Source organism: Musca domestica, unplaced genomic scaffold (assembly GCF_030504385.1).
Source record: "Musca domestica strain aabys unplaced genomic scaffold, Musca_domestica.polishedcontigs.V.1.1 9, whole genome shotgun sequence".
Lineage (NCBI taxonomy): Eukaryota > Metazoa > Arthropoda > Insecta > Diptera > Muscidae > Musca > Musca domestica.
This window is the reverse complement of record NW_026712435.1, coordinates 18269870-18285088: the sequence shown is the minus strand read 5'-3', so window position 1 is coordinate 18285088 and position 15219 is coordinate 18269870. Positions and strand designations below refer to the sequence as shown.

At 36.4% G+C, this 15219-nt stretch overlaps 2 protein-coding genes across 9 annotated transcripts in view; one reads left to right on the top strand and one right to left on the bottom strand.

Annotated features, from left to right (window-relative positions):
* Positions 1 to 15219, bottom strand: part of LOC101893717 (protein furry) — a 353570-nt gene that overhangs the window by 111154 nt on the left and 227197 nt on the right. The gene's annotated exons all lie outside the window — the stretch shown is intronic.
* Positions 1 to 15219, top strand: part of LOC101901269 (uncharacterized) — a 108380-nt gene that overhangs the window by 20382 nt on the left and 72779 nt on the right. The window contains exon 3 of the mRNA XM_059131617.1: positions 6750 to 7333. Within this exon, the coding sequence (XP_058987600.1) occupies positions 6750 to 7333 (584 nt within the window). The remainder of the gene's footprint in view (positions 1 to 6749; positions 7334 to 15219) is intronic.

Below are 15219 nucleotides of genomic sequence, written 5' to 3'. Positions count from 1 at the left end.
TCAAATGTCTGTGCTGTTTTTCGGTGAGGATGGGCTATTGGGGACTACAGCAGCCGAAAATCAAGAGAGAGAAAAATTAAATTCAAATTTATAATGGGGAGAAATAATTGTTCGTATTGCAATCTCAAATCGAAGAGTATAGAAAATGTATTTTTGCCCAACGCTTACCCTTAGTCATATGGCTGCAGATGTTAAATATCATTTGATACAGCCAAAGCGTGAAATAAAACACGAAATTTACATCCAATTTCATTCAGACTTGGCACCTCCCAATATTTCTATCAACACAAAATCTGTTATAAAGATGATAGAGATCGGACCATTCCTCTCGGTACCTTCCCCACAAAGGTTACTAATTTTGAATAACCCAAACGATTAGAAAATCCGCAACAAGCATCCGGTTCTCTTCATATTTTACACCACATTCCATTATTTCGTATCGCTCTACTCCTTCTATTACCACCGCCACAAAGGGTCAAAATTTTGAATATCCACGAAGCGCATAAAACGCCAAATTAACATCCGAATCCCTTCAGGCTTGACATATCTTAATATTTCTATCAACAAAAGATCTGTTATAAAGGTGATAGAGATCGGACCATTCCTTCTGGTACCTCCCCCCACAAAGGGTTAAAGTTTTGAAAAACCAAAACAATTATAAAATCCGAAAAAAAGATCAGGTTCTCTCCATATGCCACACATCCCATTATTTCTACTAACACAAGATCTGCTGTAAAGATGGGATGTATCGGTCCACTCCTTCTGGTACCACCCCCCACAAAGGGTCAACATTTCGTAGGATTCAAGATTTTGAAAAACCAAACGCTTAAAGATAGCGACATAGGCATCCAAATCTCTTTAAATTTCACACATACCAAAACCCATTGAAAGGTTAGTTGGCTCCAAGTGCTGAACCAATTGGACATTCTATGGGACCATACCAAGGTCTTTATGCACAATTCGTCTCAATGATGTATATCTCAATCAGAGCTCCGAAAACTCGCTCGAATTTTTATAAAGAGTGAAACTCACTTGAATTCGAGAAGGAAAAATTGGGCAAATTACATTTTTCGATTTCGTTTAAATATGAGTGAGCATATGATTCTACATTTTAAAGAGTAGACTCCGTAACAAACTCCCACTCCTCGATCGCTCCTGTTTGCGAGCAAATTTCGTTCCTGCGTAAAATTGAGCAAATCTATGATCTGATCTCATTTGTTGAGCAAAATAGCGCTCCATGCACAAAAAATTCAACATCTTAGAAAAAAAATGCAAATCTCATGGAGAGAATATCCGATTTTGTTGAAACTCGGTATATCGTAATACTTAGATACGCCTTATATCATTTAATACAGATAAAAATATTGGGATGTGCAAAATTTGAAGAAGATCTACCAACTAAATTCTATGAGAATTTTTGTTAGTCAAAAGTTTGACCAAAAGGAAAGAACCAAAAGGAAAAAATCCCCAAGATTTATGGTTAACAGATATATTGAGATACACAAAGCTTGATAAAAAATGGTTGACTGGTTTCGAATTTTATAAGTTTATAATTATTCAAAATGTTGACGCCTTGTGAGGGAGGTACTGATTAATTCCAAATTCATATCTCTGGTTGAGAGATCAATTTAGATAAACCAAGTTCGACAAGAATAGCTGAAGTGTTTCGCATATTATAAGAGATATACTCATTCCATATGCTGACCCTTTTTGGGCGAAGTACCAGAAGTTGTGAACCGGAACCTACCATTTTAACATTGGATCTTTTGTTGATAGAAATATTGGGGTGTGATGATTTTAAAATCAATCAGATGTTGAGCTACTCAAATGTGAGGTTACAGAAAAAACTGGCCGATATATCCCATCTTCACACCTTATACTTTTAATACTCTCCAACTTAGGGTAAAGGAAACATTAGAAGAAATGTGGCAAAAACCATTAAAATGCCGAATATCTGGAGGTACCGTTATATGGGGGCTATACCAAAACGTGGACCTATAATTACAATGTTTCGCCACACGAACAAGGACCCATTATGACCTACAAATACTAATTTTTAGACAAATCCGTGAAAAAATGTGGCAAAAACCATCAAAATACCGAATATTGGGAGGTATCGTTATATGGGGGCTATACCAAATCATGGACCCATACATGCAATGTTTCGCCACCGGAGCTGGAACCCATTATGACCAACAAATACCAATTTTCATACAAATCCGTGAAAAAATTTAGCAAAAATCATTAAATTACCGAATATCGGGAGGTATCGTTATATGGGGGCTATACCAAAACGTGGACCTATAATTACAATGTTTCGCCACACGAACAAGGACCCCTTATGACCTACAAATACCAATTTTTAGACAAATCCGTGGAAAAATGTGGTAAAAACCATCAAAATACCGAATATCAGGAGATACCGTTATATGGGGGCTATACCAGAACGTGGACCGATATATCTCATTTTCAATACCAACCATCCTTGACACAATACAAATTGCTTTGCTAAAATTTTAGCGCTCTACGTCAAATAATGTGGGTCGTATCGTAACTTCAACATACAGACGGACAGACAGACAGACGGACATCGCTAAATCGACTTAGAATTTTATGCTGATTATGAATATATATATATATACTTTATTTCGTATTTTATGATACACAAAATTATTCAAAAATGCTACCCTATGTGGGGGAGTTACTTGAAGGTGTGGTCCGATATTGCCCATCTCCGAACTCAATCTAAGTTTGATAATAATATTACGATGTATTAAGTTTGGTCCAAATGGGATATTCCCTTCGAGAGTTATCGTGCGCACCAGCCAGCTAGCCAGACGGCCGGACATCCGTAGATCGACTCCAAATGTCCTGAAACGGATTTTGTCTAATGAGACCTGGGTCTAAAACCATTATTTTGATGAGACATGTTTTGGCCGTAACCTCTGTACCCATATGGCTGAGGGTATATCAAATCTCATATTGAGCAATGGAAGAACCGATACAGATTAAACTTGGCGCATCGAAATATTCAGAGAAGTTTTCGGTCTTGTTTGAAAGTGGACAATATTTATTATATTTATATTCTTGTTTGTACTCGGGCCCTTTGGGCCCATTCCAATCGACGAGGCTTGTCCGCAGGCAACATTCTTTGCGTCAATTGAATTTCGTACGGGAACAAATGCAAATCAATGTGAATAATCCGTTGTATAGTGGACCCAGCCATGCCCAACTGCTGAGAACGGCGTTTTTGGGATGTTCTTGGGGACCTCTCAACACTGGCTCGTACGGCAGCGATATTCTCGGCCTATCGCCTTGGTCGACTTTTATATGGCCTCTTCGAATTAGAAAGAGCCTTACCAGTCGAATATTTTTCGTATAAACGCTTAATGGTGTTCTTAGAAGGCGCACTTCTCACATTTTTTAATTTTTTAAAAGCACGTTGAGTTTTCACAATTGACTTCTTCTGTTGAATGTAAATTTCAACTATTTCAGAGCGCTCGCGTGGCGTGTATTGGTTCATGGTAAAAATCTGCTTGGACTGACGCTTCAAATGCGGTATGTCACTAAGCTATGTGACATCTCTGTCAAAAGTTATGGCGTTGCCAGATGGGTCCGTCGAATATGGACAACCCTGTACCTCCCACATAATAGGTCAACATTTTAAATAATAACGATCTCGATAAAATTTAGCAAGGGTATTTCCGAGTTATATTTCATATATTTCCCCAAATATCGTTGTTACAGAGTGCTGCGGCTGCGGAGGACAAAAATTGCAAACCGGATAAACAATATATACGGGAGCTATATTTATATCTGAACCAATTTCGATCAAATTTGGTATACTTATTTTCAGGTCCAATCTGGTCGTACGTACAAAATTCCATACTATTTGGGCTGATATTAACGAAAATTTATATGGGAACTATACCTAAATTTTGACCGATTATCTCCAATTTCAATACGGTTGGTCCTTGGGTCAAACAAATTATTAAATTATGTGCAAAATTTAATCTGAATCGGGCAAATAAATGCGACCTGTACTTTGTTTACAAAAATAAAAAGACAGACGGACGAACATGCATATATCGACTCAGAATATGATTCTATGCAGATCATCAAAAGGAACTATGGCTCTATCTCGTTTCCTTTTGCCTGTTACAAACAAATGCACAAAGACATAATACCCTGACCACCTTGTGGTGTAGGGTATAAGTAATGATAATATAAATACAAAAATCTCATATTTAATATAAAATGAAAGGTTCTCACCCTATATAGGGCCAAACTAGGCCCCGTTACAATATTTATATAACACATAGGTCAGCAGTGAACATAGAAAAAAATTGACCCACTACTTCTGGTATCTCCTACAAAAGGGTCATATATCTGACAATCATTCACTCTCATAAAACCTAACATCAGTGTCCCCAGCACCATTTTCCAAAAAAAAAAAAAAAAAAACAAGTAAGCAAAGGCTACAGTCGAGCGGAGCCGACCGTTGAATACCCTACAACACTATAATAAATGATACAGTTCATATAGGCGAGATACTCGAAAGAATTCCACAAGATATTGTGACAAATAATAAAAGGAAACCATCAGGTTTCGTTCTCTTATTTTCGAATAATAGCAACTTAAACTAATTTCCTCATTTCCAATTTATTGGTAGATGTAGCACGTAAATGGTCTTCCTAGATCTGGAACCAATATTTCCCAAAGACTTATAATCTCTCAGAAGTGGCAAAAGATTAACATTTATTATTGGTTTTTGACTAAAACGCATCTATATGAGATATAGACATTTGACTATATTCTTCAACGAAATCAGCCTTAACGAAATAGTCAGAAGTGCGTCTTTCCTGCATTTGTGAATTCTCCAAAAAGTCACTGGAATAGATATTTGCGTATTTTGTCTACAAAAGTTGACAAACTATTTCACACATTGAATATTTTTGGATGGCCATCCAAAACAATTTGGCTTTTGCAATGCCCGTAACCCCCATTCAAATGTGCGTGAGGATCGGGCAATAATTACGACTTGCTGACAATTTTGCAGTTTTTTTGGTCCACTTCAACCCCTAAATATATGGCGATTATCTCCAAAAAGAGTAGGCTTCTATTTTGACCCTCATCTTATCCCCATGCTAAATTTCATAAGGACCGGGTCATAAATGCGATCTGTAGGTGATATCCTGATATTCTAACAACTTAGTTTTGTTAGCTGTAGAAATATTACCAAATGTTTAATTCAAAATGAAAATATGCCAAAAATATGACAAAATTGAAAAAAATATGAGAAAATATTACAAAATCTTTAGAGATATATTTTTATGCAATTTTTTAGACGTTTTTTCTTTCCTGCCAAGAGGCCATTCTGAACTAATGAGAACTGTCGAAATCATTTCAGCCGTTCTCGACATATAAGAGATCTTTCAGGCATATCATCATTGATAGACATATATATTGCACATATTTTGCTATATATCCGATTTGATGGATGGATGTTAACATCAATGTAAAGATCAGAAGTAACCTTGTCATGGCTTTGCGATTTCGCCGGGATTTAAAATATTCGCGGTTTAATGAACAATTTTGAATTTTTTTCAACACAAAAGATATGGTCTATTTTACCCGCTAAATATTATCCGATGACCACCCAAATTGGTAGGCTTCTTTCCCGTCCTAAACTCTAGCTACATGCGAAATTCCGCGTCTATAATTGCGACATGTATAGCTACTGCAAAATCCGACATTTTTTCAGTATTTGGTCCATTTCAACCCCTAAACATTTGACGATCATCTCCAAAAGAAATAGGCTTCTATTCTGACCCTAACCCCACCTTCGTGCAAAATTTCGTAAGGATCGGGCCATAATTGCGACCTGTAGCGTGATTACAAATTAACATGGACAGACGGACGGACGGACGGACGGACGGACATACATAGCTAGATCGACTCAGCTCGGCGAGCTAGGAAGATCCATATATACTTTCCTATATGGGAAACCAATATTTCGCGGTGTTACATAAATTCTGGCCCAATCAAACTTATAATACCCCCAACGCATAGTGTTGTAGGGTATAAAAATCAATATTCAATATTTTCAACTTTCTTCGAAGTGGAGGGTTTAAAAATTGCCGTTTTTATTTGTTTTGCAAACAATTATTTGCCCATTCTATTTGCATTCAACATAAAGGTTAACATTTAAAATCTGCAGTTCAAAAAAAAAAAAATAATAAAAAATAAATAAATAATAATAATAAAAAATAAAAAAATAAATAAAATTCAAGTATCTTAGATTCGGTTTTTCGTTTGTAAACATTGTTTGTTTGTTGAAATAGAAGGTTTTGGAACAAATTTTTCCAGGAATATAAAAATTACTTTTCCACAGATCAAATAATCTGCATTGTCTTCGATGCCAATATGCCGTGCAGAGGATTTAAATAGTTCCTCCTACCTTTTTGCCACCATCAATTGCGCCCGAAAATTCCAACAATTGTATGCTTCATTGAAAAATGCCCCTGTCCACTTTTTCCACACCCCATCTCGTTTTGTGTGATAGTCATAGGTTTGGAGTTATTTTGTCATTGGAATTTTCCGCTGAACTCAAAGTGCAATTAATTTGCAATAAATTTTCTCTCAAAAGAGGGGACAGTTTTTTTCTTTGAATTTCTGTGTTTTTTTTTTTTTTTTTTTCATTTCGAGTAATTCTTTGTAATTTTTGCTTGTCACTATCATTATGGCAGAAAAACTCACCAGTTGACCATGATGCATGACATGACTGCAACGACACCTTCAACATCGGCAGAAGCAGCTGCCGCAGCAGCAACCCCAACAACAATGTCTTGCCGTGCAGTTACTGTCAATACAACAGCAACCGGTGTAGGGACAGCATCATCAACATCAACAACAGCAACTACAACCAATACCAATACAACTACAATTACATCAGGATTGGAAACATCTGTATCAACAACAATAACAGCAGCAGCAACAACAACAACACCCAATACAACAGTAACAACTTATCGCCCAACAAATGCTAGAAGCTCCTTGAAACGACAGACAAAAAATTCTTGTGCTGCCAACAGTGCACACGTAAATGGATCCGATGAACATAATCATGCTTCGCATACAGGCCACCAAGGTGTGCAACCACATCGCAGTATTATGATCAAGAGCCAACAACATCCTCATCATCAGCATCAAAATGCCAGCCACCATCACCACCAGCTTCCGCATTATTCCCATCTGCAAACATCGAAAAGTATTTCAAGTGGCAGCATTCACCAGGGCAATGGAATTTATTCCTTTACTTCGAAAAAATCAGGTGAGTCAAAGGCATACGCTGTGTAGCTGTGTCTATTTATTCAGGGCAATCGCAAGACCTTGCCATAACCTCGGTAGAATCGTTTCCATTTTGCATATGAATGTGATTCGCATGATGGCAAACATTTTTGTATTGAAAATAACCTCGACTCTACCCACGCCAAAAAGAAAATATACAAAAGAAATGTTTATTTTACCATAAAATGGCTTTTACATCGTTAGTGTTTTCGTTACAAACAAATGGCATCATTTGGGATTGCCTCAGTCAGAGTATTTTATAATTTCAACCTCAGTTGTAGTGAATAAAACAGTTCGATCAAAGTGTCCATACCATCCAAAAGGTTACATCATAATATTCTAATGACACGTTGGTCTGATCAAGACGTCAAAGGTTAGGAAGAAATACGAATGAAGCATATAAGTTCAGTCGGTTTTGCCGACAGAGGTATACCGTCAGCCTATATTCGTTTATTAAAATAAATGTTTACTGCGTAATGATCATTTAAACTGTTGAACCTATATGGACTTGATTCCGAAGCAGTAGGCCAATACTGTTAATTTTGTAACTGACCCATGTCTGGTAGAAATAAATATACCAACGTGCCACATTTGAATTACAGGGTTGCCCATATTCGACGGACCCATCTGACAACGTCATAACTTTTGACAGAGATGTCACATCGCTCAATGACATACCGCGTTTGAAGCGTCAGTCCAAGCAGATTTTTACCATGAACCAATACACGCCACGCGAGCGCTCTGAAATAGTTGAAATTTACATTCAAGTCAATTGTGAAAACTCAACGTGCTTTGAAAACATTAAAAAATGTGAGAAGTGCGCCTTCTAAGAACACCATTAAGCGTTTATACGAAAAAATTTCGACTGGTAAGGCTCTTTCTAATCCGAAGAGGCCATATAAAAGTCGACCAAGGCGATCGGCCGAGAATATCGCTGCCGTACGAGCCAGTGTTGAGAGGTCCCCAAGAACATCCCAAAAACGCCGTTCTCAGCAGTTGGGCATGGCTCGGCCCACTTTGCAACGGATTATTCGCATTGATTTGCATTTTTTACCGTACAAAATTCAATTGACGCAAAGAATGTTGCCTGCGGACAAGCCTCGTCGATTGGAATGGGTCATGGGTTCGTCGAATATGGGCAACCCTATATATCGACTACTTTATCAAATACTTATAAAAATATCGAAAATAAATTTTCAATTTAATTGAAATAATTTTATTTTTTGTGGGGGAAATACGAGTGGGTCGAGGAGTGGGTCGCATCGCCACAAAACACGAAATCTTTAAAATCTTGGGTTGTTTGAAATTTGAAGAGAATCGGATGACTTATTTGTCATTTTAAGAGCACCTTGGTACTCAAAATGTTAACCCTTTTGTGGGAAAGGTACCAGAAGAAGTGGACCAATACATTCCATTTTCACACCAGATCTTGTATTGGTAGGAATATTTTGACGAGCCGTGCTTGAAAGGTGTCGAATATAGGGTGAGATAAAGAGAAAAACTGCAACTAACTTCAGACTGATGTCATTTCTAAGCCACTCGTCCAAAAGCTGTTAAATTTATTCCACTGACAGCACATTATATTGTTTACAAGCGAACAAAAGCATTCTGCTGAGAATTTTCCAGAAAAAAGTTTTTCGTGATGGAATTCAAGCGTGATAGTGTGATTTCTTTATATTTGTCTGGAAAACCACAAGTGGCTATCGTTAGAGCACTCCAGCATTTAAAGGTGAATAAATCCTTTGTATATCGTACCGTGATACTGGTAGCATAGCCCGACGTCAAGGAAGTGGACGGAAGAAAACAGCAACATCAGCAGAAATGTTTCGAAAAGTAAAGAAGCGACTTGATCGAAACCCGCGTCGCAGTGACCGAAAAATGGCTCTTGAGCTGAACATATTGTATGTATTCGGCAAATATTGAAAAACGAGCTCGGGTTAAGCCATTGAAATTCAAAAAAGTGCAAGAACTTAGCCCACAGTAGAAAGAAAATAGACTTTAAAGAGCTAAATAGTTGCTTCGTTTGGCAACAAATAAAATGATCGTGTTTACTTGCCAAAGAAATAAGCTGGGCCGCCATAACAGCCAATGGTTACTCTCCGCTCGTATTAATCGACCGTGACATCAAAATAAATGCTGAATATTATCGCGAAAATATTCTGGAGGGTGTATTAAAGCCTTGGGAACGCAAACATTTTGCGGCGGACCTTGGACATTCCAACAGGACTCAGCACCATCGCAATCAGCACGCGCCACCCAAGAATGGTTACAAAATTAGGTTCAATGCCTTCATTTGCAGCACACAATGGTCATCTCCGGATCCAAATCCATTAGACTATTGTGTTTGAAGTATTCGGAAAAGCAAGGTTGGCACTAAAAAATACCAAAGTGTCGATCGCCCCAAGCAAGCGCTTCGTCGAGTTTAATCGGACAATACTAAGCTTGTGACGGAAAAGTTTTATTTTCAAAGAATCTTTCTGAAAGAGCAGTAAGTTCGCTAGGCTGAACTATGAATACCATCCATCATTTGGAACGAATTAAAACACTTTCAAAATAATAAAATCCTTTAAAAATTCTGTTGAAATCTTAAAAATATTGGAAGGTGTCGATATATGGGGGAATAGACGATATTGTCGACCTATAGAAACAAATCTATATCTGGGGGTAAAGTACTCACAATGAACTTCTTGTGTGGAATTTCAGACAATTCCGTTGAAAATTGTGGCTAAAATCATCAAAATACCGAATATCGGGGAGTACCTTTATATGGGGGCTATACGATATCAGGGACATATATAGATAATTCTCCTCCAACGGATAAAGTGCTCTCAATAAACTTCTTTTGCGGAATTTCAGACAATTTCATTGAAAAATGTGGCTAAAATCATCAAAATACCGAATATCGGGGGGTACCTTTATATGGGGGCTATACAATATCGTAGACCTATATAGACAATTATCTTGCTGGGGGTAAAATAACCACAAGGAACTCCTTGTGAGGAATTTTAGACAATTTCGTTGAAAAATGTGGCTAAAATCATCAAAATACCGAATATCGGGGGGTACCTTATATATGGGGGCTATACGATATGGGGGACCTCTATAGATAATTCTCTTCCAGGGGATAAAGTACTCACAAGGAACTCCTTGTGTGGAATTTCGGATAATTCCATTCAAAACTGTGACTTAAATCACCAAAATACCGAATATCGGGGGGTATCGTTATATGGGAACTAGACGATATCGTGGACCGTTATAGCCCATCTTCGAACTTGACCTGCCTACAAAAAAAAGCCAGATCTGTGCAAGATTTTAGCTTCCTATATTTATTCGTTTTGACTGTAGCGGGATTACAACAGACGGACAGGGCCAAATCGTCTTAGAATTGTACGCTGATCAATAATATATATACCTTTTTATACCCTCAGTCATATGGCTACAGAGGGTATATATCATTTGATACGGTCAAAATGTGCCTAGTCGAAATAACGGTTTTAGACACTAGGTCTTTTTGGACCAAATCCGTTTCAGAAAATTTGAAGTCGATCTAGCGATGTCCATCCGTCCGTCCGTCTGTCTGTCTGGCTGGCTGGTGCGCACGATAACTATCGAAGGGAGCATCCGAATTATCCGAATAGATCGAGTTCGGAGATGGACAATATCGGTCCACTCCTTTTGGTACCTCCCCCACAAAAGGTCAAGACTTTAAATAGTTACAACTCTCATAAAATGTGATGTTAGAGCCCGATTGTCTTGAAATCTCACACATCACAATATTTATACTAACCCAAGGTCTGGTGTTATGATGGAATATGTGGATCCACTCCTTCTGGTACCTCCCTACAAATGTTCGAAATGTTCAAAAAATATATATTTTTTGCACAGAAAGAGAAACGATAATTCGATTTTGCTCCACCTTTGCCAATCCTAATATTTGCGTCAGTGCTAGGTGAGGTGTGAATATGGAAAATATAGGTCCACTCCATCAAGTACCTCCCCCACAAATGGTCAAAATGTTGAATAATTACAACTCTCATAAAATATAATGTAAGAGTCCAATTGCCTTCAAAACTTCACACATCTCTACATTTATATTAACCCAAGGTCTGGTGTAAAGAATATATAGGTCTACTCCTTCTGGTACCTCCCCCACAAAAGGTAGAAATTTTGAATATCCATTAAGCTCATAAAACGCGAAATTAACATCGGATTCCATTTAGAGTTGGCACATCTGAATATTTCTATTAACACAGGATCTGTTAAAAAACGGTAGAGATCGGATCATTCCTCCTGCTACCTCCCCCACAAAGAGTCAAAGTTTGGAATAACTAAAACGTTTATAAAATCCGAAATAGGCATCAGGTTATCTTTATATTTCACACGCCCCATTATTTCCACTAACAAAAGATCCGTTGTGAAGATGGGATATATCGGTCCACCCCTTCTGGTAGTCCGCCACAAAGACTTAAAATTTTGAATATCCATGAAGCTCATAAAAAGCGAAATTGACATCCGATTCTATTCAAGACATGGTGCACCGCAAAATTTCCATTAACACAACACAGTCCAAATGTAGCACGTCGCAATATTTATATCATATTTATTTAGATCCGATACGAAATGACCAATATTGACCCATTTCTTCGGAACCAACTGAACGAGGGGTTAAACATTTAAATAATCATAACAGAAGTCAAAATATTTTTAAATAATCAAACATTGGCTGAGGATATTCATCTGTCGGCAAAACCGACCGATACTTGTTTACTTGTTAAGTTTAAAATTATTATTTCGATGAGTTACAAACGGAATGACGAACTTAATATACCCTCCATACTACATAAAAAAACAATCTGAGTACCGTTACTGATGAGGAAAATACATCATTTCAAAATTATTCTGTTTTAAACATTTTCAACGGGCCAGAAATTTCCATTAGTCGCATATTTTTCTGAAATTCCCTCGCAGCCCACCATAGTCGTATATGTGTCATGGCTTTTTTTTACATCCAATTTTCCCAGAATCACTTAGTACGAATCTACTTATGCCAACTACGCTGAAAACATCGCCAAAAAGAGAGTACAAGACAGGATGACGCCTTGACACCAGATATGTATGTTAATGATCATTAAGGGCGCGCGGGCAGGAATGTGTTGTGTCGACTACCTACAATTGTAATGTTTAACATCTAAGTGGAGTATAACGTGGAAAATGTAATTACATATAGAAATATGTAAGCGTATATTTCTATTTATGGTATAGACTCACACAATCGTAATGAATGTAAGTATCACTTCCAAAAGCTGAATTGATTTTGTTTTTATTTTTCCGCTTTCAGTGCTTAAGCTACATAGGCCAAAATGTCAAATTATATGGAAATGCGTTAGAATCAACATTCAGCCGTCTAGAAAAGTGGCTTTTTGGTTGTTTATGTTTAATATTGGCTTTATACCACATGCAAAAAAAAAAAATAGATACAGTTTGTCAAATAATTCTTTGCAAAATTAAAAAAAAATATTTTTTTCATATATAAAGTAAACATTTTTTAAGACAACTAATTTTTTTACATTTTTTCTTTTACTATATATTAGACTAGCTGAACCCGGTGCGCTTCGCTACCCCTTTTGATTTTATATGCATTCAAAATTTTATTTACGAATATATGTTGAATAAAGAAAAACAAATTTAAAAATTAAAAAAAATATATTGCACTAATTTTATGCGTTAATAAACAAAATCATTACAAAAGCAGTAACATGACATGCTTACACGAAGGGTTTGTCCTTTGGATTTATTTATTTCATAGCAAATACCAAGCGTGCAGGAAACTGCAATTTTTTTTTAAGTAGAGTGGCATTTCTATTGCAATTAGTGAATTCGAGATAGCAACATACTTCGCCGTAATAAGCGTATTTCAAATAAATTGTTGTGTTGTTTTTTAGTGTTAGCATAGGGCGTTGTGGGTCAATGGTTCTTATTAAAATCATATCCCAATCTGATCCGATTTAAATATAATTTAAAAAAAAATTACTTTTACACCAAACTCCGCCACACCTTTCATATCTAATTGAAATTGGTGCGTCAAATATGTGAAATCGGCCGAGGATATATATATATGGGAGCTATATCCAAATCTTCACTAATTTCCAATTAATTTATCACATTTATTATTATAACCAAATTCCGCCACACATTCTGAATTTCATTGGAATCGGTCATATATATCGTGTTTGGTGCATAATATGTATGAAATCGGCCGAAATATATATGTTAGCTATATCCAAACCTCAACTGATTTCAATATAATTTGGCAATTTTTGCTGGTGCCAGATTTTGTCTCTCTCGCTTTGGGTGCATCAAATATGTGAAATCGGCTGAGTATATATATGGGAGCTATAATCACAACTGAGCGTATTTGAATATAATTTGTCAAATTTATTTTTGTACCAAATTTAGCCACTCATGCCGAATTTCATTGGAATCGGAAATACGTATCGTGTTTTGTGCATCAAATATGTGAAATCGGCGGAAAATATATATGGGAGCTATATGCAAATCTGAACCGATTTTATTATAATTTGACTAATTTATTTTCTAATCAAAATCCCGTTACATATTCCAAATTTCTTTGGAATCGAACATACATATCGTGTATGGTGCATCAAATGCTTGAAATCGTCTGAAAATATATATGGGAGCTATATCCAAATCTAAACCGATTTCAATATAATTTGACAAATTTATTTTCGGATTAAATCCCGTCACACATTCCAAATTTCATTGGAATCGAACATTCATATTGTGTTTGAGGCATCAAATGAACGAAATCGGTCGAAAATATATATGGGAGCTATATCCAAATCTGAACCGATTACAATATAATTTGGCAAACTTATTTTTGTTCCAAATTCCGTTACGTATTCCAAATTTGGAGACTGTATCTTCAACCAATCAATAGATATGTGCATATAAAATCTGAATTTTTGGCCGGTACCTCCGATTCTGATGCTATATCTCCAGTTCCAAGAGGAAATTCAAAAATGTATATAGCCTATGTTACTTTCAGGCGATGTTGCAGTATATATGGAAATTTTCAGGAAAATCTATTCAGCGGTTTTCGAGTCCATAAATTACAAACAAACAAACAAACATACAAATATTTTCCTCTTTTATAGATATAGATTTAATAGTAAATATTGATATTAATGATTAAATAAAAAAAAAAACATTAAATAAAAAAATAAAATACAAAAACAAAATAAAAGCAAATATTTCCTTGTCAATAAATTCTTTGCAAAACGAAAACTCATAGTAGAATACAACAGAAGTTTTAAAATTTTTTTACTATGAAGGTTAATATTTTGTATGGTGTCCATTAGCATCCATGACTGCATTTAGCCGACGCGGCATTGACTGTATTAGTCCATTTACATCGTAATATTCAGGAATTTTCTGCCATTATTGAAGAAAATACAACCCCACACCATTACAGAGAGCTTGCCAAACTTAACTGTTGGTATTATATTTTTTTGTTGAAGTGCAGAGTTTGGCTTTCTATATACTTTACTGGGTCCGTCATGATGATATAAAATGATTTTTGTCTCATCGCAAAAAATTACGTCGTTCCAGTACTCCTCAGCATTTGTAACATTAGTAATAGAAAATGTAAGCCGCTTCTCAATGTTAACAGCAGAAAGCAATGGCTTCTTTCTGGCTACATGAGACGAGTACTTGTGGATTTTTAAGACTTTTCTAACAGTCTCGTAGCTCACTTCCTTATGACACTCATTTTTTATGTCCAATGCCAACTGCCTCAGACTCGTTTGCGGATTTTCTTCTATTTTTTTAAATTTTGGACTGATCGCGTCT